General features: G+C 43.9%; 1 protein-coding gene across 2 annotated transcripts in view; it reads right to left on the bottom strand.

Annotated features, from left to right (window-relative positions):
• The window catches only part of etv1 (ETS variant transcription factor 1), a 114,391-nt gene that overhangs the window by 50,699 nt on the left and 36,535 nt on the right, over window positions 1-27,157 (bottom strand). For both annotated transcript variants that reach the window (XM_033045595.1, XM_033045604.1), the window contains one exon: window positions 2,165-2,294. In XM_033045595.1, the coding sequence (XP_032901486.1) occupies window positions 2,165-2,294 (130 nt within the window). The remainder of the gene's footprint in view (window positions 1-2,164; window positions 2,295-27,157) is intronic.

Here is a 27,157-nt window from a genome sequence, read left to right as displayed (position 1 = left end):
TTTGTAATTCTTTTGATTTTCACCCAGCTGCAAATATACTTCACCCCCCCCTAATCAGTCCTTTGTAGCAACCCTCCTTTGGAGCTGGAAGAGTGCGGCTTATAGTTTTGTGGCATATGTCTTCAAGAGTTGCCTGTGGAGCTAGGCTACACATGGAGAAGGGAAAGAACATGCAGCACATCGATTGGGAACATCGTAATGAAACTCATAATGTTAGTTTCATCATAGTGTTTGCTGTTGAAAAATGTAAGCAACGTTTAGCACAGTTTTGGATGCCAGTCATAAAATCAGCTCTCTCATTTTCAGAGGCATTTTCTTTCTCCTCAGCACAATCCCCCCCCCCCCCCCCCCCTAGTATTAAATTTTAAGAGCTGTGTTGCATTGGCTGGGCTACATATGGAGAAGTGCAAGAATTTGCAACACATCAATAGGGAACATAGCTTTGAAACTGACAATGTTAGTTGCATCGCAGCGTTACTAGGGGAAACGTGACAAGCTGCATTAAAATGAATCACAATGTTGTCTTAAGATAAAAAAAAACAGCAGAGAGCATTTTCTAGGACATAATCTTTCACTCTCAGCCAGATCAAACAATATTCAGTCCAGACATTATTGCTTCCAAGGAGTGTTCAAAATATTCTGCAATTTTTGTCAGAGGAAATACTTTTGATACTAATTGCACCTTCAGGAGAGAAACAGGAATCGGATAATTGATTATGAGAATCAATTGGGACTAATGTAATGTGAATTTAGTTGGTAGGATAAATAAACCTCTACTCAAATGTGTCAGAAATAAACAGTTCACCTTTACGTCAGCTACTTTGCATTACATGTTTGAGCATACATGCCCGTTTATGTCTCTGGTAAGGAGGTGGCCGATGTGCTCGACCTGTCCCGACGTCGGCATTCCGATCATCCCGACCAGAGGGCCCGAACATCGGGCCTTCCTTAGCGGCGACTAGCAGAGGGTCAGGGTCCCGACCACGGGTGAACAAGGGAGGAAAAGGAGGAGGACTGTCTGAACTGTGTTGCCTTCCACCACAGTGAAGAATGCTGTGATGGGTGTCTGTGTTGAATTATGTTGTGAAATGTGTCCTTTTTTAATTGTAACGCTGCATGGTAAATTCATTTCACTGCATCTTATGGTGCATGTGACAATTAAATTTGAACTTTAACTTAAAAGTAATTTGGATTTAACTGAACTGTGACAAACAGTTTATGTTGCCTGAAGCAGATATATTAATAAAGGTAGAATCATAGAACATTTATGATGCAGAAGGATATTCAGGCCATCTTATGAGCTTACTAAAAGGATGTGTTGAACCTATTCCCATTTTGGATCCATAGCTTTGCAAATTTCTATACTTTGTGTATATGTCCGAGTGTTGTTCAAATTATGAGTTTCCACTTCTAACGCCCTTTCAGGCTGTGAATTGCAAACTCTTGCCACACTCTGGGTTTAAACATTTTTAGTTATAGAGTCAGGAAACTGGCCCTGTGGCCAATCTTGCCCGTGCCCACCTAGATGCTCCATCTAAACTAGTCCCACCTGCCCACATCCCTTTGAATCTTCAAGAAGGAACTGCAGATGCTGGAAAGCCGAAGGTACACAAAAATGCTGGAGAATCTCAGCGGGTGCAGCAGCATCTATGGAGCGAAGGAAATAGACAACGTTTCGGGCCAAAACCCTTCTTCAGACGTCTTTGTGTACCTTCCCTTTCAATCTTTTATATCCATGTACCTGTCCAAATGTCTTTTAACTGGTGTTATAGTACATGCCTCAACTACCTCCTCTACCAGCTTGTTCCATGTACCCACCAGCGCCCTTGTGGAAAAAGTTGCATCTCAGGTTCCTATTACATTTTCCCCTCTCAGTTTAAAGCTATGATTTCTGTTTCCTTATTCAGCTACTCTGGGTAAAATACTGTGTGCATCTACCTTATTGATTCCCCTCATGATCTTATAGACTTCTATAAGATCTCTATAACCTCTATAGTCCTCATCCTCCTGCGCTCAAAGGCATTTTTCCGCCATTCCCCTCTGATCCGTCTAATTACTTTAAAGCAATGCCCCTGCATTTTGACCTCTGTAAATAAATAAGGAAGGCGATTGGGAAGAGTAAGCAATGTGCAGACAGCTGGGAATACCAGTGAACTCATCTTACCTGACATTATACAGGCACTTTTCCCCAAAGCTGAACTTGAAAGGTTGCTCATGGCTGCAGGCAGTGCTCAGCTCAGAACAGGGACTCTGTGGTTCCTTCTTGATTTTTAGAGAAAGGCCGTGAAAAGCCACTGAAATGAGTGAGAAAAAAAAGAGTGAGAAAGAGTGCCTCGGCAGATCAGTACATGAGTTCAAACAGATCCAAAATAGTGGCTTGGCTCTGATCTGCCACCACTTATGTCGGTCACTTTTCATGTTGCCAAACACTGTTTAGTTTCTTCGGATCTCATTAACATTACTTCAGACGGAGGCTTAACTGGACCTGGATTCAAGAGTATAGCTAAATATAGCAATTTGCCCAATTAGAACAACACACCAATGAACAAATGGCACAGCAACGATAATTTAGTTTGCTGATATTTATGTTTCTATGCAAACAACTGATGCCAGAAGCCTCATTGCAAAATACATTAGTCAAATAGCCATGATTTAATTAATCTTGTTACATAACATGAGAACTGTGTATATTGGAATGAATATAGTAAACAAATAATTCAGCCTAAGTGTGCCTTTTATCATTGATAGGTGAGAAACACTCCCAATTGTTTGTAATTTATCTAATTTTACAAATGCAACCATGTAATATAAAAAAGAAGAGTCCCAACCCAAAACGTCCCATATCCACGTTCTCCTGATATGCTGGCTGACCTACTGAGTTACTCCAACACTTTGCGTCTTTTAATGTCAAAGAAAAAAACTTAATATGGGGGACAAAAAATCTCCACATTTATGAGGTGATTTAGTTTTGACTAAGGTCGGAGGTCACAGCTTCAATGTTGGGAAATAGCGAATATGAATGCTCATAAGGTAAGTTAAAAAATAATGTTCAGTAAATATTCAGGGCTTAAATTGGAGAGGATTAATCTTGATGAATGGCATCGCATTTTCCTTGAAACCACACCAATAGTATCATGATTCCAGCAGGGTCTTTGAACAATCTAAACTCCGATGTGACAAGAGAAATAACCATACAATACAAGGAATGGGAAAACAACTTACATTTACATAACACCTTTAATGTAACAACATGATCTTAAGGCAATAAACGCAGCATTTCAAACAAATATACATTGAAGCACGCTTCAATTGGGCAAATAGTCATAGACTTGATCAAAGATGTTTAAAGGTCATGTTAGAATGGAAGACAGGTGGTGAAATGAAGGATGGGAGCTCCAGAAAAAACACGTCTGGTACACAGAAAGGTGTCACTGCTGTTGATTCCCAGGCCGCAATTATAGAGTTTAAAGCAATTATCGGGTGGCGCCACGCGCGGCAGCCTCGCTAGCAGTCTGTCTGTCCTTTCACCCTTCTTGTTATTTTTAGTCTGTTAAAAGTATGTTTTTGGAGGTTTTTTATGTGGGGGAGGTGGGGAGGGGAAAGGGGAAACTGTTTCCCAGTCACTACCTGGTCGAGGATGCGTCTTTTCTCCGAGTCGCATCTTCGCCCCCCCCTCGCGGCTTACCGTCTCGATTGGTACGGACTTTCCTGCCGGAGACTGACCAGGGCATCAGCTGTGGCGCAGCACTGAATTCCATCGTGGAGCGGGCAATGCCTTACCGGGGATTACCGTGTGGAGCCTTGGAGTGCTGGGCTAACTGATTTGAACATCGTGGAGCTGTAGTTTGCAGAGCTTCCAGCCGCTGGCAGCGCTGACTTTACCATCGCAGAGTCCTGGGATCCTTTGCCGAGGGCCGCCAGTGTTGGAGCTCCGTCCAGCTCGGCCTGTGGACTACGGAAGCCGCGGTCTCCGGTAACAAGCGGCCGATTCAGAAACTCCAAGCTGGTGAGAGTGTTCTTCTGTTCCGTCGCCAGAGTTCCATCATCCTGGCGAGAGGGCCTGAAACATCGGGCCGTCCGTAGTGGCGACTGCGGAGGCCTCAAAGGCCCCGACCACAGGTGTACAATGAGGAAGTGGACTGAACTTTTATTACCTTTCCTCACAGTGGGAACGTTGATTCCGTTGTGTGGGGATGTTTATGTTAAACTCTATCATGTAGTGTTATTTTATTTGTATGGCTGTATGGTAACTCAAATCTCTCTGTACCAATTGGTGCATGCGACAATAAATGTAACTTGAACATGCATCTTGCACTTGAACTTGAACTTAAAATTGAGACAATCGAACAGTTTCACCCTACTCTACAGTGGCAGAAGGGAGGAGAGGGTTGAAGGTTGACGGTAGAAACTGGAATTTCAGCCCACGTGTCCGGGCCAACTAGCGATCCCCATATACTAACACTATCCGACACATACTAGTAGGTATGTTGCAAAACGTACCTGAAGCGTCGCTGAAAATCTGTCCCAGCCCGTGTGCGCGATTTTGGCGCCGTTTAGAGGGGGACGGGTTTAAAACGCGATTTTCCCTAGGCTGTTCAAATCGAGGTTTTTCAGCCTAGTTAATTATTAACGAAAAATCGCTGGAAGATTCCCTCGCTTGAGTTATTATTAGTTTTAAGGGCTTTATTAAATTGTTATAGTAGGTTAAAAATTAACCTCTAAATCCCCGACCGCCGGCAACCGGCCGGATCTCATACAGGGGACAACAGAAGGTAGGCTGTTTATTTTTACGTTAAAAAGGGCTTCTTATGATCACTTTATACAAAGTTTAATGTTGCGAGTAGCTAATTTTGGGCCCATTATATCCCGCAGTATTTTTCTGGGCATTTGATGGTACAAATCTACCGCAATGTGAACGTTCTAAACCAGCGCGTTCACAGGATCCCACTAGAAAGCTGATTTAAATGGACTTTAATTTACAGCAATTAAACACTAAATTCCTTCCATTTGGCCTATAAATGAATGTAAATGAGATTTAAAAATCATGTTTTACTGTGAATTATTTGTGAATATTATTTGGACACTTAGGCTATTTAAAAATGTTAATCATTTATTAAGAAATGGATAGATGTTTAGATCTAGCAATTGAAGTTTGGAATTAGCTACAATTGGGTAACTAACTAATTATATGCTTTAATTTCAGGTCATCCAAGTAAGTTATTTTATATTTGTTTCAGAATGCTTCAATCTATGATAACTGAAAATTTCATTCAGTTCTCTGAATTTTTAAGAATGTTATGGGCTTTTGACTGTCCACGATCACAGCTTTTTTGTTATGTCCATAGAAAATCAATAGGGAACAAGATGCTAATTTCCGAGTATGAAAATGGCCATAACTTTTTATATACTTGAGATATGAAAATGAATTAGGTGTCAAATTAAACTTATTTTTATACTTTATCTGATGGGATAAATTGCAGACTTGATTTTTTAAATCTCAAAATTTTGTAACATTGCTAATACTAGGTACAATTTATAATCATACTAAGCCAATTAACCTACAAACCTGTACGTCTTTGGAGTGTGGGAGGAAATCCGGGATGCAGTAGAAAACCCACACAGGTCACGGGGAGAACGTACAAACTCTCTACAGACAAGCATCTATAGTCAGGATTGAACCCGGGTCTCTGGCGCTAGGAAAAAGGTTCTGATTGTCTATCCTATTTCATAATTCGATACATTTCCATCAAGCTGACACTTCAGCCTCTGACAATCCAGGGAAAACACTGTCCAAATTTATCCAACCTCTCCGTAGCCCTTACTCTCTAATCCAGGCAGCATCCTGATAAACTTCTTTTGCAGCCTCTCCAGTCTCCACATCTTTACTGTGATGGGGCAACTAGAACTGCACACAATACTCCAAATGTGGGTTAACCAAAACTTTATACACAGCAACATGACTTCCTGACTCTTACACTAGGCCATTCAGTCACCAAATACGTGCAGATCTCCACACACTAATACTATCCAACGCACAATTTTACCAAGCCAATTAACCTACAAACCTGTGTGTCTTTGGAGTGTAGTAGCATCTTAGAAACTTAGTAGCATCTAGGGCTGGCAGCTGTCCCGTATTAGCCGGGACATTCCGTATATTGGACTAAATTGGTTTGTCCCATACGGGACCACCCTTTTTGAATTCTACTACTCGAGTCGAGGGGACTGTCGGGTCACAGCGCCGCTTCCGGCCCCGCCTCACACGTCCTGACATAACATGAAGTGCAGCAACAGCGCCTCGCCCGTGGGCCCGTCGGTCGGCAGCCCGGCCAGCTGTCCGACCATCGGATCTTCAATTACCGCTGACGCCACCACCCTTCCTTCTCATGGCCGATTATCGGTTCATGAGTTGGATGGGGTGCCAGAATTTGCACGTAACGTCGCTCGCCCGGGCCAAAACTCCTCAGCTGGCCTGCCGGCTGAGCATTGTGTCCAGTCCAGCACCCGGGCCAACTCATCATTCACCTAGCCACGGCCTAGTCAGTCAACGAATTACCGTCGGGAATTTGTCCTTTATTTTGACCGTTTGTCCCTTATTTTGAGTGAGAAAGTTGGCAACCATAGTAGCATCTACCATTAAAATGATGCTATGTTATTTTTGCTTACTACAAAGTACTCCAGTTGGCTCTCTCACTCCCCATCCTCTATAATTGCCTTTTTCAAACTCTGCTGCCCTCCAACAAGCTCCACATCATGGTTTTGTAATGGTCCTTTGTTCTTTTACCATATCTGAATTACGCATCCTCAATGTAAATTTTCTCATGCTTCATCCCTTTCAATCCTTGTCACTTCTTCCAGCCACACGACAAGTCCTGTTCCCCTATCCTAATTCCCACTCTATTCTTTGCCTCCATCACAGTGAGGATGTGCTTGGTGAACTCACTGTGGTGGATGTTTAATTTGTGTTTATTGTATGTTTTGTTTTTATTGGTTCTGTGTATGACTGCAGGCAACATAATTTCGTTCAGACCGAAAGGTCTGAATGACAATAAAGGAATCTAATCATCTAATCCTTCAGTACTTTGAGCTGCCCCTCACCCCTTTAACCGTCATCAGTGCCTTTACGTTTTGTACTACAGAATCCTTTCCTAAATTATTCCGCTGCCATTTAACATTGGCATCAAAATTCAAGTCTTTAATTGAGCTTGGTAACATTTTATAATGCCTCCTTCTGCTCGTACATTCTTGTTCCCTCTTGGAGCAGTGAAACATCCCAGGACAGGAGGTGCTTTAAGAACGCATAACGTTGTTGTCTCTTCTCAGACATCTCAGTGAGCAAAGACAAAATTCCCCAGAGGAAAACTCAGGCATATTTTAATAAAGCTGTTTAGCAGTGAAAACAGAGGTATGACAGGTGGATAAATAGTTGACTCACAAGTGTAGTCATCCCTAATGATGGCAGCGCTGCAGGTTACCAAACATAACAGTGTGAAAACAAACATGCTTGTGGCACCATCCTTCAGGGTTAAACTAAATGGCTGCATAAAGGTTGCATTATGTAGCGTAGTACACGCAGGGATCTCTAAAGCAAACACACATGAATGCAGCAGATTAATTTACGTAATTTACTTTACCTTCCAACATATACTCAGTGCATGTAAGAAGCTGTTAAGGACTAAATTATTCCTGATCAAATCAAAATCATCTGGAGTCACAATCAACGCTAATTAAATTACATTTGCTTTTAACACAGAGAAACATCCCAAGGTTCCTTTAGGACAAGATTTTCCCTCAGTTTGTGTCCCATCACTACGGCTAACAAGCAAGACGGAGCTGATGCTGCTCTACAAATCCAACAGCATCCATAGCCAAACATTTGTCTGAATTGCAGAGCTCGCCACAGCTTGAAACTTTAAATTCTAACTAATAATTATAGACAGATTGTCTCCAAATGTAAAATTATTATTAATTACATGGTTAGTTTAATCAAGATGATTACCAAATTCCTTGTATGTGAATACTTGGCCAATAAACATATTAATTAATTAATTAATTAATTAATTAATTCATTCATTCAAGAACAGAAACATTTGGTAAATTGTAAGCCACTTTTTCTTGGATATTAAGTGCAAAGCTGTTTGCCTTTATGTCGAAAAGATACAGTGTGCCGGAGTAATCAGCAGTTCTGGCCGCATTTCTAGTGAACATGGATAGGTGACGTTTCAGGTCAACACTCTTCAGGCTCCCGATCCGAAATGTCATCTGTACATGATCTGCAGAGATGCTGCCTGACCTGCTGAGTCACTGCAGCACTTTGTGTCCTTTTGTATATTAACCAGCAACTGCAGTTCCTTTTTTTTCTGCCTTTCTGTTAAGGTAGATATTTGGTTTCCCCTTTCTATTCACTACCACAGATCTTCTCATCCTTGGTGCTCCACTTAATGAGGGAGGAAACAAAACAGAAGAGGCAGATCCAAAGCAATGAAGCACAATTTGCTGGTCACAATTAAAGTCAGATATGCAGACAAGGTACATGGCCCCAAAAAAATAATTTTAGTTAAGAAATTAATAAAAGTAAGAGCACCCAATATTCCTGTTTCAAAGTGGATTAATACAAAAAAAGTCAGGCAGGTTAAATTATGCATTTATACACTGGATAGAAAGATTTAAATGCATTTGTAAACGTAAGGTTGATTGCCAGAAGTGTGGATAAAGGCCAGAGATGGGAAGAAGACCAAAGACTACAATTCCTTTAAGCTTTAAACTCATTTACGCATTTTTAGTGCTGGTCATAATTTCTGCAATAACCTGCTCCAATTCAAAAGTATTTTTCAATTTAGTTTCAGATTCCTGATCATTACAACGCCTTGTTAGGCTTTTTTAAACTCACAACTTTAAAATCCAACTTGACAATATAGCTTTGGGTCCTTGACAATAAGCAAACCAATGATTCCGATCGACAAGTCTGTCTCTGCTTATTACGTTAGGTACAGGATTATTCACCAGCAAAGTGCACACCACTTAACGCAATGCTGTAGGTTTTAATTTCTGTTGCTTAATTTCTTCCAGTATTGCAAAGCTGAACAAGTCCCACATGCAGTCAGAGGGTTGGTAGATCCTACTCCCGCTTAACACCTCTTCACTCCGAGAAAGGGATCTACCAACCCTCTGACTGCATTGATAAGAGGCATCACTTGTGTTCCTTGAGAGCTCCTACGGATGAGAAATTGTGAATAAGAAGTGAAAGGGAATTTATTGTAAAAAAATGATGGAATGAGTACTGAAATCAGAAAGCAATAGTAAAAGAAGCTAATTTACATGTTTCCAAGCATGCTTCGCAGGGAGGATGAGAGGAAAGGAATTTGTCAGTGAGCTGATTGCAATACGTTTTGAAACCAACTGACTTTCGCAGATTTATACAGCACACATTCATACCAACTGCCAATGGTAGATCTTTGATATTTTTGCTAATTAATTCCACTGCCGTGGTTTTTCTCACTTGTTCTAGAACATTTATTGTCATCAGTTCTGTGCATTTCCTTTTGAAAATTATTATGTAATCCACTTCCAGATTTTAACAATTCACTACACAAAAAATGAATTTATGCTCCCATTTAATATCAAACTTATCAGACAGATATTAATTTCTTTTCTCTTTTCTTTAAGTGGGCAACAGGACAAAATATCAGAAACTTATCCATGTGACGGTCACGATTTCTGTTTCTAAGCACCTAAATCAATGTATGGAAAAATTACAAGCAGTCCACATCTTAAGGGGCTGTCCCACTTGGGCGACCTAATTGGCGAGTTTAGAAGAGTTTGAAAAAATGACATGTTGAAGACCTCCTTCGACTATGTAGAAGACCTCCTTCGACCTCCTTCGACTATGTTGAAGACCAGCTTTGACTAGCTACGACTAGCTTCGGGAAAATTGGACACCGAATAGTGGAGAGTGAAGACGACCTCCTTCAATCTCCTTCGACCTCCCTTCGACTATGATGAAGACTATCTATGACCACCTTCGACTACCATCGACTACCCTCGATTACCTACGACTAACATGCCGACCTACTACGACCTACTACAACTAAACCTACGAGTAAAAAAAGTATTGATTTTTTCCATGGCAACCTTTTTTGACTTGCGGGCATTTTTTAACATATTATTAAAAACGCCGCGACCTAGCTGACGCTTCGAGTACGCGGAGACCACACTCGAGCATGAAGGAGAGTTATGAAGACCTCCTACGACCTCGTGTCGACCATGCTGCGAGAATGAGTCGAGGGCAAACTCGGTTGAACTCGCGGATTAGGTCGCCCAAGTGGAACAAGCCCTTAAACCTATGATGCACATTCCACGTGTATGAGACACTGTGTTCTGATCCCGAATGCAGGAAGAAATGCCTATACTGTGACAAAAATAAAGGAAAAAGAGACATTCAAAAGTATAAATAATGCTTCCTTTTGAAGGAATAAAAGAGAAAATGGTGGAAATACTTATTTGGTCTTCTTTGTGGCTGACCTGCAGGGTACTTCTTATTTATTTCAGTTTTCCAGCAACTGCATTCTTTTGTGCATGAATTATGCACAACCAAGTAAGATATATCCATATTAGAGAATATACTAAAGCTCTCAGACTTATTGTTTATAATAAGACTATAGATCCTCACAGCTTAGGAGCACTCGACTTATGGATACAAATGTGCAAATAAGCGAGCGTTTGAGAGACCGGCGGGATGGATTTGCCGGCTCCTGCAGAGCAGCAGATTTTTTTGCATTTTCTGTTCGGTTCATGGTCCCAGTCTATGAATGCCTGACTTATGGACAGCCCATATGTACAAACAAATGCATGGCCGACCAGAGGGATAGATTGGCTGGCTGCTGCGGGCTTTTTTTAGGAATGTGGGAACTCGGCTCACGGCCACATTTCCGACTTGAGAACAGTTTGGGTTACGAATGGTTCGTAGGAACCGAACCTTGCTCTAACCCGGGAAGGACCTGAAATGACAGCTGCATCTACATCCACTTCAACCACCACACCCTCACCATCTTTGTTTGTCAGGACAAAATCTCCTGGTCTATGAAAGAATACCTTTAGATTTTATCCTCAGTCATCAAACTGCTTGGAGAGTGAAATAGCACCAAGAGTAATTTTTGTGAAACACCACTTCAATGGAAGAAACAATGCAAAAACACTCATGGTTAAACCATAATAATGCTCTTGGTCATTAAGGGGTATAGCCAATTTAAACAAAAGCAATTTAATCCAACTATGGAATTTGCACAGGCCCTCCTCAGGTTACAGCTGGGTTCTGTCTTTCCGAATTGTTAGTAACCCAAACAGTTCACAAGTCAGACCTGTGCCCACAAAATGTGTTCCATGTGGCAGAAGATGCCTGCAGCAGAAAGCAAATTCATCCTGCCTGTCTCCCAAATGGTTGTTGATATGTACGGGCTGTCCTTAAGTCGGATGAGGACATGCAATACTAATATGGTGGAAGTTATGATTTGCCCCTATAGCTCGTCATTTCTGTAACATACCTCACATGATCACATGTAGTAAACTTTCAGTATCACAATAAAAACACAAGCCCACATTATCAGAATGCTTTAACCCACAAGCCACTCTTATGCTTGCTCTTGACGCCACTAAAAATTATCTTTAGCTAGACAACCATCTAATTCTCTTTTTTTAAAGCAAGAAATGGATTTTGGCGAATGAGGTGAGAAAACCCTGGGCACACTGGCAATACTCTTTCAGTGCACTTTGGAAACGGGGCTGATGCCACAGGACGGGAGGATGACCTCTTGGTCAAAAAGATGGATAAGGATAAACCTAGCAAAGCATAACAGTTAGTTGAACCTCAGTTATAGGAAAATGTACAGAAACAATCTCCTGTTACAGGTTTAATAGTCACCTGGATTAAGGCAAACCAGAACAGATTTATTATGGGCCAATAGTGATTAACAAGTTTGATAAGAATTTTGGATGAGTTAGCAGATAAGGTTGATGTGCTGTGTGCAGAATTCCAGAAGATTTTTGATAAGGTGCCATGTACAGGCTTATCAGCAAAGTTGAAGCAGCCTATATAATACGGGACTTTGATAGCATGGATGCATAGATGGTTGATTCCTAGCCAACAAAGTGTTATGATGAATCTTTGTTCCTTGAACTAGATGGAATCATAGAATTTATACTCTTTGCTTTCTTCCTCTTTTAATTGCCCCATCCTTTATTTAAAATATGATGATTATTAGTCCATAGGAGCAGCGGTCACAAAAATACATTCTAGTACATCTACTACTCAGGTACCTATTCATCTGCATGAATTTCTTTTCATGAGTGTGGTTAAGTCTGGAATATTATTTTGAAACTAGCAGAGATTAACTAGGAACAATAAGAAAGGAAAGTTGGGAATAGCAAGTGGAAAATGTGCAAAGTAAAATAAATTTAGGTCAATAATCAGTACCTCTTTAAACTGAGGCAAATGCAATTTTTCCGTAAGTCAACAGTCACTTGTGTAAACAACGCAAATCAAATATCTGAACAGCATTCGTCTGTTATCATTTTGTCCATTTCCCGCATTAATCAATAAATACATTAAAACATATCATGTTTCCAATGTAAAACTCGAGATCTTTAGCAACCAATGTTTTATTAGAGATCGCAGAAACAAGTAACTGCAGATAGGCACAAAAGGCTGGAGTAACTCAGGCAGCATCTCTGGAGAGAAGGAATGGGTGATGTTTCGCGTCAAGACCCTTCTTCAGAAACAAGGAACTGCAGATGCTGGCTTACAGAAAAAGACACAATGTACTGGAGTAGCTCAGCATCTCTGGAGAACATGGATAGGTGACATTTCATGGATAGAAACCATTAGCCACAGGATAGTGATGGTTGTTTTACTTATGGTTGTGTCATGTAAAGTTAATGGGCCTGTCCCACTTAAGCGACTTTTTAGGCGACTGCTGGAGACTATGCAGTCGCCACATGTTGGCGGATGGTTGCCGGGGCGTCACCTTCATGGTCGTGAGTAGTTCCCGCATTCTGGGAACTAGTCGCGGCCTCATTATGGTCGCCGTGAATTTTTCAACATGTTGAAAAATTCACGGCGACTAGAATGAAGCCGCCATGGCGAGTAGCGACAATTCTCGAGCCGTAGGTGGGTCGCCAGGAGGTCCTAATGGGTTGCCAGTAGGTCAAAGGTTCTCTGAGGTTCTCGTAGGTTTCAGCCAGTGCTGACCTGTGAATTTCATTGGCTCATTGGGAAAAAAAGGTAAGCAGTAGTTTTCAGAACCAAGGATATGTTAAATGTCCGCTGAGCTTCACAACTGTGTTTCCCTGGCTTCTTAAAAGTTGTCCCCACTCCTTCTCCCCCTTCGCCTCCCTCTTTTAAAGGGCTTGCCGTACACTGTGCTTTAGCCGTCTTAATTGCAGTGCCAACCTATCTGTTCATCGCGGTGTGTGTCTGTGGCTTTGCACTGTGTGAATTTTTTAGACAGGGCATTACCACCAGGGACGCCTTTACGATTGGCAGCCTCTGCCAACAGTCTGTCTGTTTTTTCGTCTTTTTGTTATTTTTAGTCTGTTTAAAAGTATGTTTTTTGAGGTTTCTTAGTCTTTTTATGTGGGGGAGGTGGGGAGGGTAAGGGGGAAACCGTTTTTCAGTCACTTCCTGGTCGAGGATTCGATTATTCTCCGAGTCGCGTCTTCGCTCCCCCCCTCGCGGCTTACCATCTGGATTGGTGTGGCCTTTCCTGTCGGAGACCTACCAGAGCTTCAGCAGCGGCGCTGCACTGATTTACCATCGCGGAGCGGACGATGCGTTACTGGGGATCGCCGTGTTGAAGCTCCGGAGTGTTGGGCCTGCTGCTTTAACATCGTGGAGCTGTGGTTGCGGAGCTTCTAGCCGTGGGCGGCGCTGACTTTAACATCGCGGAGTCCTGGGATCCCTTTGCCATGAGACGCCAGTGTTGAATCTCCGCCCAGCTCGGCCTGTAGACTTCGGGAGTCGCAGAAGTACCCGATTCAGAAACGCCAAGTCGCTGAGAATGTTCTTCCGTTCCGACGTCGGAGTTCCGATCATCCCGGCGAGAGGGCCTGAACATCGTGCCACCGTAGCGGCGACTGCGGAGGGCTCAATAGGCCCCGACCACGGGTGAACAAAGAGGAAGATGACTGAACTTTATTGCCTTCCCTCACAGTGGTAAACGTTGATTCCGCTGTGTGGGGATGTTCATGTTAAATTCTATTGTGTGTTGTGTTCCTTTTATTCGTATGGCTGTATGATAACAAATTTCACTGTACCAATTGGTGCACGTGACAATAAATGGTAAACTTAAACTTAATTTAATCGGGGGGAGCGTTGTCTAAAAAATTCACACGGGCTGATGAAGGAAGCAATGTGTTTGTGTGTGTGTGTGTGTGTGTGTGTTCCACTCTGACAGTCGCCGTTCCAGTTCCCAGTTTTTCAGGCGACTCCGGCAATTTGACAGTCGCTGGCAGTCCACTGAAAAATCGCCTAAGTGGCACAGGCCCATAAGGCTTGTAAAGTTATTTATGATCGGGAAGATCCAGAAATAGTGATGCATTTGTTTTATATCTAATAATGAATAATTTACAACATTTCTGTCCATGCAAGAAATTTGATAGCTATTAATATCTCCCAATTCTTTATTTTGTATTTTTACAAATATTAATAATGATCAACATGGTAGAAGAAGCAGACATTTTATTAATTTTTCCACACTCTTAGGTTACAAGATAGGATAGTTGGAACCTCAAGCTGTACTACTGTTGTGGTGACATGTAATAGCCAGACTAGTCTGAATGCACAGAGAAAATTATAGACTGCTTTGCATGGAGACAAACTCCAATCAAACCTTCCAATACCTTAAATAATTGTAAATGTCTTTTTTCTCTTTGTGGCTTCACAAGAATGAAAATAATCTATGCCTGAAGCAAAGCCATGGATAAACATGAAATACGAATGTAAACAAAAAGGAGTAATGCTTGTGTTTACTTAAAGGTCTTAGAAAGGATATACAGGCCTAAAATAATAATGTAACCAATGAAAGATGGACGTCTGGACGGGCAATATGAAAATCAGGATCAAGCTAATTCAGGAAAAGAAATGTCACGATTCAGTCATTCTTTTCACTCCCATGGGAATAAATAATCTATGACGTTCACTATTTGTAACATTGTCAGTCTTGTAAACAAAAGCCAGACATGTATTTTATACAATGGCCATTCAATCGCTATTTAGAATTTGTATTTCCTTCACAAGACCTTTAAATAGATTCTAATGAGCCACTTCAGACTTCTTCAAATTGTTATGGTTCTCTTCACAATATTAGAGGAGTAATAACTAAGAATTTCCATCATATTTGAACCATCAGTCTGTTACATTTAATTGTTACTGTGCACATTGGCACAAATTAGTTCATTCATACATTTCCCTAAAACACGCCATAATTTCAATTTATAGTGAGCCGAGCACAAGAGAACTGCTCAATAAGAAGTTTCTTCATTTAGAAAATTAATTAGAATCACCTAGAACAAAGTTACCATCTTATTAGAAATTGGGTGGTTTTGTAAACAGTGGAGGGAAAATTATGTTAAGAGTGTCAGAAAATTGGTTTAGGGTTCAGTTTTGATTATCAATCAAAATTCCAAGTCAGCCAACAATACAGTGGAATGCATAAGAACATTATTTTAATAGGAAATACCACATATAAAAAAAAGGTCAGGGCAAAAACATTGTTGTTTGCCATGGAATTCTGCAATGTCCCAATATTGTAAGTGTAAACGTTCAAATATGTTCTTGCATACCAGAAAGTAGAGAAGTGAAGCATTTTGATGGCTAAAACATTAGAAGAAACACACGCCGTTCTCCATTTCATTTTTGTTTTAAGGAAGTAAAACTATAGGAAGCCCTGCAAAAAGTCCTACTTCTGCTTCATGGAGAGTTTAGTTTAGTTTACTTAATTTAGAGATACAGGGCGAAAACAGGCACACTGAGTCCACACTGACCAGTAATCCCCGCACAATAGCACTATCCTACAGACTAGGGACAATTTATAATCTTTACCAAAGCTAATTAACATACAAACCTGTACATCTTTGGGGTGTGGTCAGAGGGAGAACGTACAAACTACGTACAGACAGCATCCGTAGTCAGGATCGAACCCCGGTCTCTGACACAGTAGGGCAGCAACTCTGTGTTGAACATAAACTCTGTATCCTCATCTCCAAATGCCTACAATTCCGATTTCCTTTTGCAGTCTTATCCAGCCAATTGTATATGCTTAAACTCATGCATTCAATCTTTGGCTCCCTATACAGTGCCATCTTCAGAGTTAAAAAATCACCTGCTTTAACCCATTTCTACCCCATAAGACCCTTTTTTTCTCTTTATAGCTTTACAAACTATTTAAAATCATATTGATTAATTTTCTTTAGGGTGTCTCATCAAATCCATATAGTGGTTGTTTTCTTCTGTGACTGATGCCATGACCTTTCAAAACAAATTATTGCTGGACAAATTAATATGTATTTTGGTCATAATGGGGACCTGTGATGCTGGTTCCCACCTATTCTGACTGCAGTCATCAATGGATATTGTGGCATAATTACTTAGGAATGTTATCATGTTTAAAATGCAATATGCAAACTCTATATGCAAACTCCATTACAGGTTAAGAGCTACCATCTTGAATCACCACCCTGATTTTCACCACGGCAAGCACCCTAACACTTTCTCAATATCAAAGAAAGAGGATTCATAAATACGATGCAGTTGGCCAAAATGTTTTGTTATTCAAATCTAATTATGAAACTGTAGTCATTTGAGATGCATAACACAATATAGCGGTGTTCACAAACTTCGAGAACTCGCAAGAAAAAACAAGAGCTGTAGGGGAAACTCAGCAGGACAGGCAATATCTGTGCAAGGAAATGAATAGTCAATGTTTCGGATCATCTGGACTACTACCGATGTTGCCTGACCCCCCGAGTTCCTGCAGCAGATTTTGGTGTCTTGTGTCTTCATGAACTCCCACTCAACCTGTGTTCATGCATTACCAAAATCGACCCTGCAACAGTCTAATGCTTGCTTCCAAGGAAGCAGCACAGGATTATTGTATTTTAAGGCAATCTCCCATGGTTAATTAACATGGAGAAGGCAAACTTAAATGATGGCTCCGCAGAGACCTAAGCTGTGAATAATGACATTCTTAGGAGCCACAGTCTAAAGTTGAAAAAACACAATACATCTCAGCAACTATAACCAATTCTTGAGACTTTAGGCTTTACTTTAGAGATACAGCGCGGAAACAGGACCTTCGGCCCACCACCATGTCAGCGCCGACCAGCGATCACCCCGTGTACAGTAACACTATCCTACACATTAAGGACAATTTACAATTTTTTAACTAAGCCAGTTAACCTACAAACCTGTACGACTTTGGAGCGTGGGAGGAAACTGGAGAACTGGAGAACCCGGAGAAAACCCACGCACATGTCTTCTTGCCTTTACAAATCCTCAACTCAATCCACAGTGACTCTACCTCGTCAGTCCCAATGTCTTCCCTCGTAAGGGACTGAATTCCATCCCTCACCAGCAGAGCTACCCCCCCTCCTCTGCCCACCTGCTTGTCCTTTTATAGGATGTATAACCCTGAATATTAAGTTCCCAGACCCGATCCTCCTGCAGCCACATCTCAGTAATCCCCACAATGTCATATCTACCAACCTCTAACTGAGCCTCAACCTCATCTACTTTACTTCTTATACTTCGCGCATTCATATACAATAGTTTTAATTCCTTACGCATCGATCCTTATTACACTTGGCCATGCTCTCCTATCCCTTTGTGAGCTTCCTTTCCCGTTAATTCTGAGGTCATTAACCATCCCGTTACTCTCTTTCCCTTTAACTCCGTCCTCGACTATCCCATTTGACACCCCACCCCCCTTATTCAGTTTAAAACCACCCGTGACGCAGTGGCAAACCTGCCTGCCAGAATGCTGGTCCCCCACCTGTTAAGATGCAATCTGTCCAATCCGACAAGCAGGTAGGAACAGTGCCAGTGGCCAGAGAACTGTTGAAGATGGCGAGGATGCTGGGACCGGCTATTGTAATGACATCCTTCAGAAGGGCAGAGGGGACAACGTCGAGGGGGCATGTAGTAGGTTTCATGGTGTGACCAGTTTTACAAGGGAGGGTAGAGTAACGGGTTGGAAACAGTCTAATTTTGAAGAACAGACCAATGAGACAGGCAGGTCACGGATGGGAGGGGAAATATTCGATCTGATGTTCTTAACTTTGCTGGTGAAAAATGTAGTAAATTCCTCGCACTTAGCAGGGGACCCAGTTAAGCTGGTGCTGGGGGCAGGCATATGATATAGGTAATGGTCTACAGGACGAGAAACTGCGGGCTGAACTTCTAAGGAAGCCAGATCTGACTTTGAACGAGGCTCTGCACGCCTCTCGCATGGCGGCGGCTGTCGCCTCCGTGCAGCCTGCAGCTCAGGACATTAACGTTGCCGTTGTTTCTGGACGCTGGCGGGTAGATGGCCTGCAGCGCCAGCGTGGTTCCCCCGCCCCCTCGGGTGGCAGCCCGCGTCGTTGCCCCAACTGCAACTTTGCATCACATCAGTTTAATGTTTGCCCCGCGCTGGGGAAGACTTGTAATTTCTGCAAAAAGCTAAATCATTTCTCTGCCGCTTGCCGCTCCCGTGGGAAGCCTGTTCCTGCTCCCAGGAGAATGCTAAACAACCTTGGGGAGGCTGATAGCGCACTCAGTTCACAGTACCAGTCAGACGAACTCCCTGATTCTGATACCAGTTCTTCCCATGATGATTCAAGCATTTTTTCACTGTTGAGTGCACCTGCGCTGATAACGGATCCTTCAGTGCGTGTTACTGTGAATGGGTTAACCTTCCCAGCAAAGGTCGACACGGGGGCGGTGGCCAATGTTATGTCAGTGAGCCTCTTCAAACAGATAAGGTCTGGGGAGAAGGTCACTCCCGGCAACTCCCGTCTACATGCCTACGGGGGAGGCGTGCTCGTACCAGTCGGGAAGGCAACTCTTATCTGCAAGGTTTTGAAGGCCGCTCGGCCCCTCACTTTTTATCTGCTGGACACTGAGAACATCACGCTGTTGGGCACCCGTGCGTGCCAGGACCTCGGTTTGGTCTCCTTTCACCGCGATATCCACCAGGTGCGGACCCTCCTGGACCCCCTGTGTGAGTACCCTGATCGTTTCGAAGACGAGCTGGGCAGGCTGCCCTGCAGTTACAGGATCGTTGTCGACCCGGGTGTCGAGCCTGTGGTCCGCCCTCCACACCGCGTCTCCTTTGCCATGAAGGACAAGGTGGAGTCGACTCTGCGCCATATGGTGGCCGTGGGCATCCTCAAGGAGGTGAGTGATCCCACCCGGTGGGTCTCCACCATGGTTGTTGCTGCAAAGAAGGATAAGAGTGAGCTCCGCATTTGTATAAACCCCAAGGACCTGAACTTTGCCATCAAGCGCCCGCACTACCCCATGCGGACGGTGGAGGACGTCGCTGCACAGGTTGGCCCGGCCACTGTCTTCTCAGTCCTCGATGCCAAAAGCTCTTTCTGGCAGATACCGCTGGATGAACGTTCCTCATACCTGACCACCTTCAGCACACCCTTCGGCAGGTTCAGTTTCCTACGCATGCCATTCGGGATAAATTCTGCCAGCGAAGTCTTCCAGCGCACCATGGAACAGCTGTTTGCCGGTCTGCCGTGTGCTATCATAGTCGATGGCATCCTGGTATACGGGAAGGGCGTCGCTGAGCACGAACTCCACCTCCGCCAAGTCCTGGACAGGGCTCGTGAGATCAACCTTAAGCTCAACCCTAAGAAGTGCCGTTTTCCGCGTCCCAGAGGTCACGTACGTGGGCCACGTCTTCACTGCTGAGGGGCTGAAGCCCGACCCGCAGAAGACGGCTGCGGTCTCTGGGATGTCTGCACCCGCCGACGTGCCCAGCCTGCAGCGCTTTCTGGGCATGGTGAACTACCTGGGGAAGTTCATTCCCGACCTCAGCGAGCTGAGTGCACCCCTGAGGGAGCTGATCAAAAAGGACACTGCCTGGGCTTGGTTCCCGAAGCACCAGAATGCGTTTGACATCCTGAAGTCCAGACTGGTTAGTACCCCCACTCTCAAGTTCTTCGACTTGCAGCGACCAATTGTCCTCACCTGCGATGCCTCGAAGTTCGGTCTTGGTGCCGCCTGCCTGCAGCTTTACGATGGCCTGCAGCTGCCTGTCTCCTACGCTTCTCGCACCATGACCCCCGCTGAGCAGCGTTATGCTCAGATCGAGAAAGAGCTCCTCGCCGTGGTGTTTGCCTGCTCGAAGTTTAAGGATTACATCCTGGGCAACACCTTCACTGTCGAAACCGATCACCAGCCGCTGGTCACGATCCTGAATAAACCGATCCACGTCGCCTCATCCCGCTTGCAGCGAATGATGCTGCAGCTCCAGCGGTTCACGTTTCTGGGTCGTGTACCGCAAGGGCAAGGACATGTTCGTGGCCGACACGCTGTCCCGCGCACCACTGACGTCCACTGCCCGACACCCGTACGAATCGTCTGACCTGATGGTGTTAAACATTAATATTGTGCCTTCACAGTAGATGCAGTCCCTGGTCCAGCACACTGCCAAAGATCCTGCCCTGCAACAGCTTGCCGACGTCATCCGGCGTGGTTGGCCTGACCGTCCCTCATCCTTGCCGGCCGGTGCCGTGCCCTACTTCCTGGTCCGGGATGAGCTTGTGCTGCACGACGGAGTGGTGGTGAAGGGCCACAAGGCTGCAGGACCACTACTTTCATACCGCCCACAGCGGCCATCCCGGGGCCGAGGCCACTCTGTCCCAGGCCCAGAGCCAGTTCTATTGGCCCATGACATCCGGGAGAGGGTCTCCGCCTGCTCCACCTGCAATAGCCTCTCTCCCCATCAGCAACGGCAGCCGCTTCTGCAACAGCCTGCCCCCGATCTGCCATGGATGGCGGTCGCCACTGACATCTTCGAGTGGCGTGGCAAGCACTTCCTGGTCCTTGTGGACTCCTACTCCAGCTGCCCTCCCTCACATCTGCTGCTGTCATTGGCAAGCTGCGCCGCCACTTCGCAACCTTTGGCTCCCCTGCGAGTTTGCAGTCGGACAACGGTGGCCAGTTTTCCATTGCGGAGTTCCGCGATTTCGCTGCCACCTGGAACTTTCGTCACTTCACCTGCAGCCCCGAGTACCCGCAGAGCAACGGCCTTGCTGAGCGCGCCGTCCGCAGTGCCAAGGAGCTGCTGGAGCACTGCAGACTTTCCCGGTCGGACTTTTACCTGGCCCTCCTCAACCTCCGCAACATCTCCCGTGACCCTGCCCTGGGCTCGCCTGCTCAGCGGCTCATGTCCCGCACCACGCGCCCTCCGATTCCTGTGTCCCAGCGGTCCCTGGTGCCTTCTGTCCTCCGCCCTGATGCCGTCCAGGAGCGCATTGCCCAAAAGCAAGATATACAAAAACGCTCCCACGACAAGTCCTGGCGCCCCCTTCCGTGTCTGTTCCCTGGTCAGGTCGTCCGGATGCAGTCCCCCTCCGGCCACTACCGTCTGGCAGTTGTCGTCGGCTCTGCCGGCTCACCGAGGTCTTACCTCGTCGACCACGAGGGTACCATCTACTGCCGGTCCCGCCAGCATTTGCGGCAGGTCAATGAGCCCGCTCCGCCTCCTGCTGCCCCTTTCGCCCCCCCGATTTCTTCCTCTCTGCCTGCCGCTCCTCGCATGCCCCGAACTCTGCCCTCTCAGCTCTATGTGCCCCGCTCCCCTGCTGCCAGCCCGCCCTCGCCTGTTCGCGTGCCCGGCCCTGTGCCAGCTTCCCCTCCCCGGTCTCCGCACCTTCCCTCTCCTGCCCGTTCTCCGGCTCGTTCGCCCGCTCCTGCTCCTGCTCTTGCTCCTGCTCCTGCTGTTCCTGCGGAGGAGGGGGAGGGCGGGTTGCGTACCCGCTCCGGGCGGTTGGTCAAGCCACCTGTACGTTACGGGGAATTTGTTTAACTGTTGCCTGACTGTGTGTGTTTAACTGCTTGTAGCGTATGAGTCGTGGTCACCCTGTCACTGCTGTACTGCTTTGTTTCCAAGGGGAAGGATGTAGACTAGTGCATGTTCCTTTAACACAGTGACCTCACCACTACTAACCACTCCCCATATCACCAGTATAATTGTAACCTCCCCACCTCGAGATCACTCTCTAGCTCCGGTGACAGACCACGGACAGCTAGGGCAGGAATGTGTCTGAATAGTAATGTGTGTGATTAGTAATAAAACAGCAGTGAAGACTTAGTGCGTTTCCACTCGTCTTTACAAAAAGGACCTTGGAGTTATGAGTGTTTTTGGAAATAAGGGCGGAAAAGTATTTTGTTCTTGCAGATTTTACTGCTTCCTGGTATTTGTGAAGATTGTTTTTCAGAAGTTCAAAGGAAATTTGAAGCTTATCAGATTTATACTTCCGTTCTGATTTACTGCATTCTCTTCTTAGGGCTCTGGTGGTGTCATTGAGCCACGGCCAGCCTTTAGGCTTAGGCTTTTTCATTTTAAGAGGAGCAACAGAATTCAGGATGGAAGAGCAAGTATTATTGAATAAAGAAATGAGGTCGTCGGTGCTGAGATGGAGGGGAGACGCCTCAATATTGCAGATGTCGGGGGCGGCTATGAAAGCCTCAGAGAACTTACTGGCAGTCGAAGAGTTTACGTAGCGGGAGTAGCGATGGGATTTTGAGGGAGAGAAAGGCAGAGATGTATCAAATATAATTGCACTATGATCAGACAGACAGGCATCAATCATTTCTGCATTACAAATTGGGAGACCAGATGAAAGCACTAGGTCTAGTGTATGGCCAAGCTTGTGCGTGGGTCCAGTGGTGAGTAGAGTCAGATTGAAGGACTCAACCAGGTTTATAAATTCACTCACAAGAGGCTTTGTGGGACAGCAGACATGAATGTTAAATACCTACTAGTAATCGACTTCTCAAATCCCTTTTTCCTTCACCATCATCCTCAGTGATTACTTCGCTCTCATCCTAACATTACTTTAGTCTTCCCACCCATGCTCAAATAGTCATCACTGTCCAGTCCTGCATCCCAACGGCCTCTCTTCATAATCTCCATTCCTCATCAATGGTGGAAGATCACAATAGCCAATATGATGGCCCCATTTAACCCACTCCCATAACCCGAAGAGTGTATTTTTCGTCATGTTAAACAATTATTGTCCTCCTGTGTAATATATTTGTTTTGATCTCATTGAGAAGATCTTTAGGTCTGGAGTCTGTGACAAACAGGATGAAACTTGAATGGACTTAAGTCCGAATGTGAATATAGCACCAAGTCTGAAATGTTTCACCTTGGCAGAGTGAATGATGAAAAATGACTCAGTCACTAAAACGAGATTGAGGTCCTTGAACAAAATGCCTATTCTTGAAATTCTTGGAATCTGAATTCCCTGTGGAAAATTTAAGTGTTCAATTGTGCCTATCTACTGATCAGAATTCACTTGCGCCTGTGACTGTGCTTTAAGCTTTTCAAATAAATATAAAATTCACTGCATCGATTCAGATTGGTCAATAAATAGAAAAGAAAACGTGGGCTGAGGCTTAGGATTCAATCTTTAAATAGAATTTATCAGAAAAAATTACGCAGAGAACTGAAGAGGAAAAACTAAAGGACTATTTATCCCAGCTCAGAGATGAACAAATCCTTTCCTTGCTAAGTGTTTGTACAAATAAAAACAGTTTCATCATTGGAGAAGAAAACAAAATTCTAGTTACTCAGTCAGTCAATGAATTTCCCTATGTGGAATTGATCTGTGCACATTGGAAGCTTGCCAACCCAGAGGTGAGATCCATTAAATGGCCTTGGCTATGGAGTGGTAAAAATAGCTTGAATTAATATTTGCTATTGAATGACCTCCAGAGAAGTGTATGCATGTGGACAAGTACAGGATAGGGATTGGCTGCGTTAATGCAACATCAGTTTTATAGATTTTTAGTATTCGCTCTCAAAAGGGAAAGAAAAGGAGAGACAGATGACAGCTGGAAGAAAACATAGAAGCATAGAAAATAGGTGCAGGATTAGGCCATTCGGCCCTTCGAGCCTGCACCGCCATTGAATATGATCATGGCTGATCATCCAACTCAGTATCCTGTACCTGCCTTCTCTCCATACCCTCTGATCCCTTTAGCCACAAGGGCCACATCTAACTCCCTCTTAAATATAGCCAATGAACTGGCCTCAACTACTTTTTGTGGCAGAGAATTCCAGAGATTCACCACTCTCTGTGTGAAAAATGTTTTCCTCATCTCGGTCCTAAAAGATTTCCCCCTTATATTTAAACTGTGACCCCTTGTTCTGGACTTCCCCAACATCGGGAACAATCTTCCTGCATCTAGGCTGTCCAACCCCTTAAGAATTTTGTAAGTTTCTGTAAGATCCCCCCTCAATCTTCTAAATTCTAGCGAGTACGAAAGTGAAAGAAATGGAAAAAGGGGAGACAGAGAGAGGGAGGAAAGAGAGAGACCGAGAGAGGAGGTGAGGGAGAGGGGTGAGGGAGGGAGAGAGGGATGGGGGAGGGATCGAGGGGGGGAGGGAAGAGAGAGAGGGAGGGAGAGGGAGAGGGAGGAAGGGGGCGAGGGAGGGGTAGAGGGAGTGGGGGGGAAGGAGGGGGAGAAAGGGGAAGACCCACGCCATAAGGACCAATGTCCATTTACCTTCCTAAACACATACCAACTGCTAAGCTCTTGCTTGCACAGGAAAACCTAGATCCATCTGTGCTTTGGTCATCTGCAATCTTTCCCCATTGAAATAACAGCCTGCCTTGAGATTCCTTACTGATGATGTTAAACTTTCTTATATTAAACTCCATTTGTTAAGTTTTCACTCACTTAGTTAACCTAGATATATCCAGTTGCAGATTTCTAATATTCTCACTGCACCATGCCCTCCCACGTATCTTTTGTGTAATTTCCCCTAGCTATTAATATAAATTACAAAATAATTAAGGGCCAAGAGCTCATCTTTGAGCCTGAAAAAAATATATTCAAGCTCTGTGTCTTCTATGCAATAATCCATCTTCAATCCATACTAACATTCTACCCATAATATCCATGAATTTCTATTTTTTATTTGGCATCTTGCTAAATACCTACTGTAAATACAAATCACTACATCTGCAGATTCCCCACTATCGACTCTGCTTGTTACATCCTCAAAGAACTCTGGTAAGTTTGTCAAATATGATTTACCTTTCATGAAACCACATTGGCTTGGTTTGATTATATTAAGCTTCTCTAACTGACTAGCTTTTTCATCCTTGATTATCCATTCCAGAACTTACCACGAAACAGATGTTAAACTAACAAGCCTATAATTACTCACCTTTGTCTTCCTCCCTTTGTGAACATCGGAGTCACATTTGCAGACTTCCAATGCACAGGTAACTTCTTAGAACTCATTGAGTTGTGAGAAACTTCAACCAGTGGCTCCACTATCTCTGCATTTTGTTTCCTTGAAAATGTGCAGATTGGGAAAGAAAGTTGGCTACTGTACATTGCCCCTAGTCTATGGGTTAGTGATAGAATCAGCTGGGAGCTGAGGAGAATGTGAGAATAATTTTAAAAAGGTTAAACATATGTTCAGTGTAAACGTAGAAGCAGTATGGACATTGGACCGAAGAGCCGGATTCTGCGCTGTATGTCTCTATGGCTCTCCAAGAAACAATATCTTGAGGACCTACTGACCAGTGCCACCTGTGTCTTCTTTCCCCAGCTATTCATTATTTATACCCGAAACAATACCTCATCACTGTATTTATATCAATTTACAGCCACATGCTGTTTCCAAAGCTACCGTTAGTTAACAAAACTATCCTGAGTAAGTACCCTTTTTCCCTATTCACTTGTAATTTGAATAACCTGGAATAGATATTAGATTATTCCCCTGTGACTAGTTCTGCCATAAACTCACCTTACTTGACCGAGGAGCAGATCATGGAAGCTAAGGAATTGAAGCATGTGAGTTGTGTTTAGTTTAAGCCCAACATATTTGCGCAGACCAGCGATCACCCGTACACTAGTTCTACCCTGCACAATAGGGACAATTTACAGCAGCCAGTTAACCTACAAACTTGCACAACTTGGGAATGTGGGAGGAAACCGACCGGAGCACCCAGAGAAAACCCATGTAGTCACAGGGAGAATATACAGATTGTGTACTAACAGCACCCATAGACAGGATCGAACCAAGGTCTCTAACGGCAGCAACTCTACTACCGCACCACTATGCAACCCCGAACAACTGTTATTTGGGTTTCCAATAAAGAATTTGCTGATTTATCGGCAGAAATGTAATGAAGAGAACAAAAACACAAGTTTAACAAAAGTATTTTCTTATAGTTGGCATGTCTGCTTTTGTAATTTGAAATTCTAAGATATCACGATAAGGTGTCATTTAAGGACTGATTTAGAAATATTGAGAAGGGAAGATGGAATAAAAATAGATACTCTATGGCACAGATTCTATATTCAACTTCCTAAAATGGTCTATACTTTTACCTTGCTAAATGTTTAATCATAGCACTCTCTATCTCAAACATTCTGTGAGGAAGTCATCAGAAAGAATTCATCTGGAATAACACCTTTAACTTGCACTTTCCAAAAATATTAATTAGATCAAGGAATCAAAACATTACAGAGTCTGACAGAAAACAAATAAACTGCACTTGACATAAAGGTAAAATGCAACTGGAGAAAAGTAATGAAGAGAACAAATACAAAAGTATTTTGTCTGCTTTTGTAATTTGAAAATCTTATTGTGTCACTGAGTCCTAGAGTGCAGAAACAAGCCCCTCAGCCCACCAAGTTCATGCCGACTGTCATGTACCTATCTGTATTCATCCTATTTACCAGCACCACTGGACCTCAATCTACTATGCCTCAGCAGTTCAAAAGTTCATCAGGATGCTTAAATGGAGTGAGAGTGTCTACCTCAACTTATTAGACATATTTTCTGGCACCATATTGCCTGCTGGAATCATGGGGAAATACCTTTGCATACCTTTATAAACCTCTCTAAATCAAGGTAGAATCCTG

Source organism: Amblyraja radiata, chromosome 2 (assembly GCF_010909765.2).
Source record: "Amblyraja radiata isolate CabotCenter1 chromosome 2, sAmbRad1.1.pri, whole genome shotgun sequence".
NCBI classification, from domain to species: Eukaryota; Metazoa; Chordata; class Chondrichthyes; order Rajiformes; family Rajidae; genus Amblyraja; species Amblyraja radiata.
This window is presented reverse-complemented; position numbering and strand designations above follow the sequence as displayed.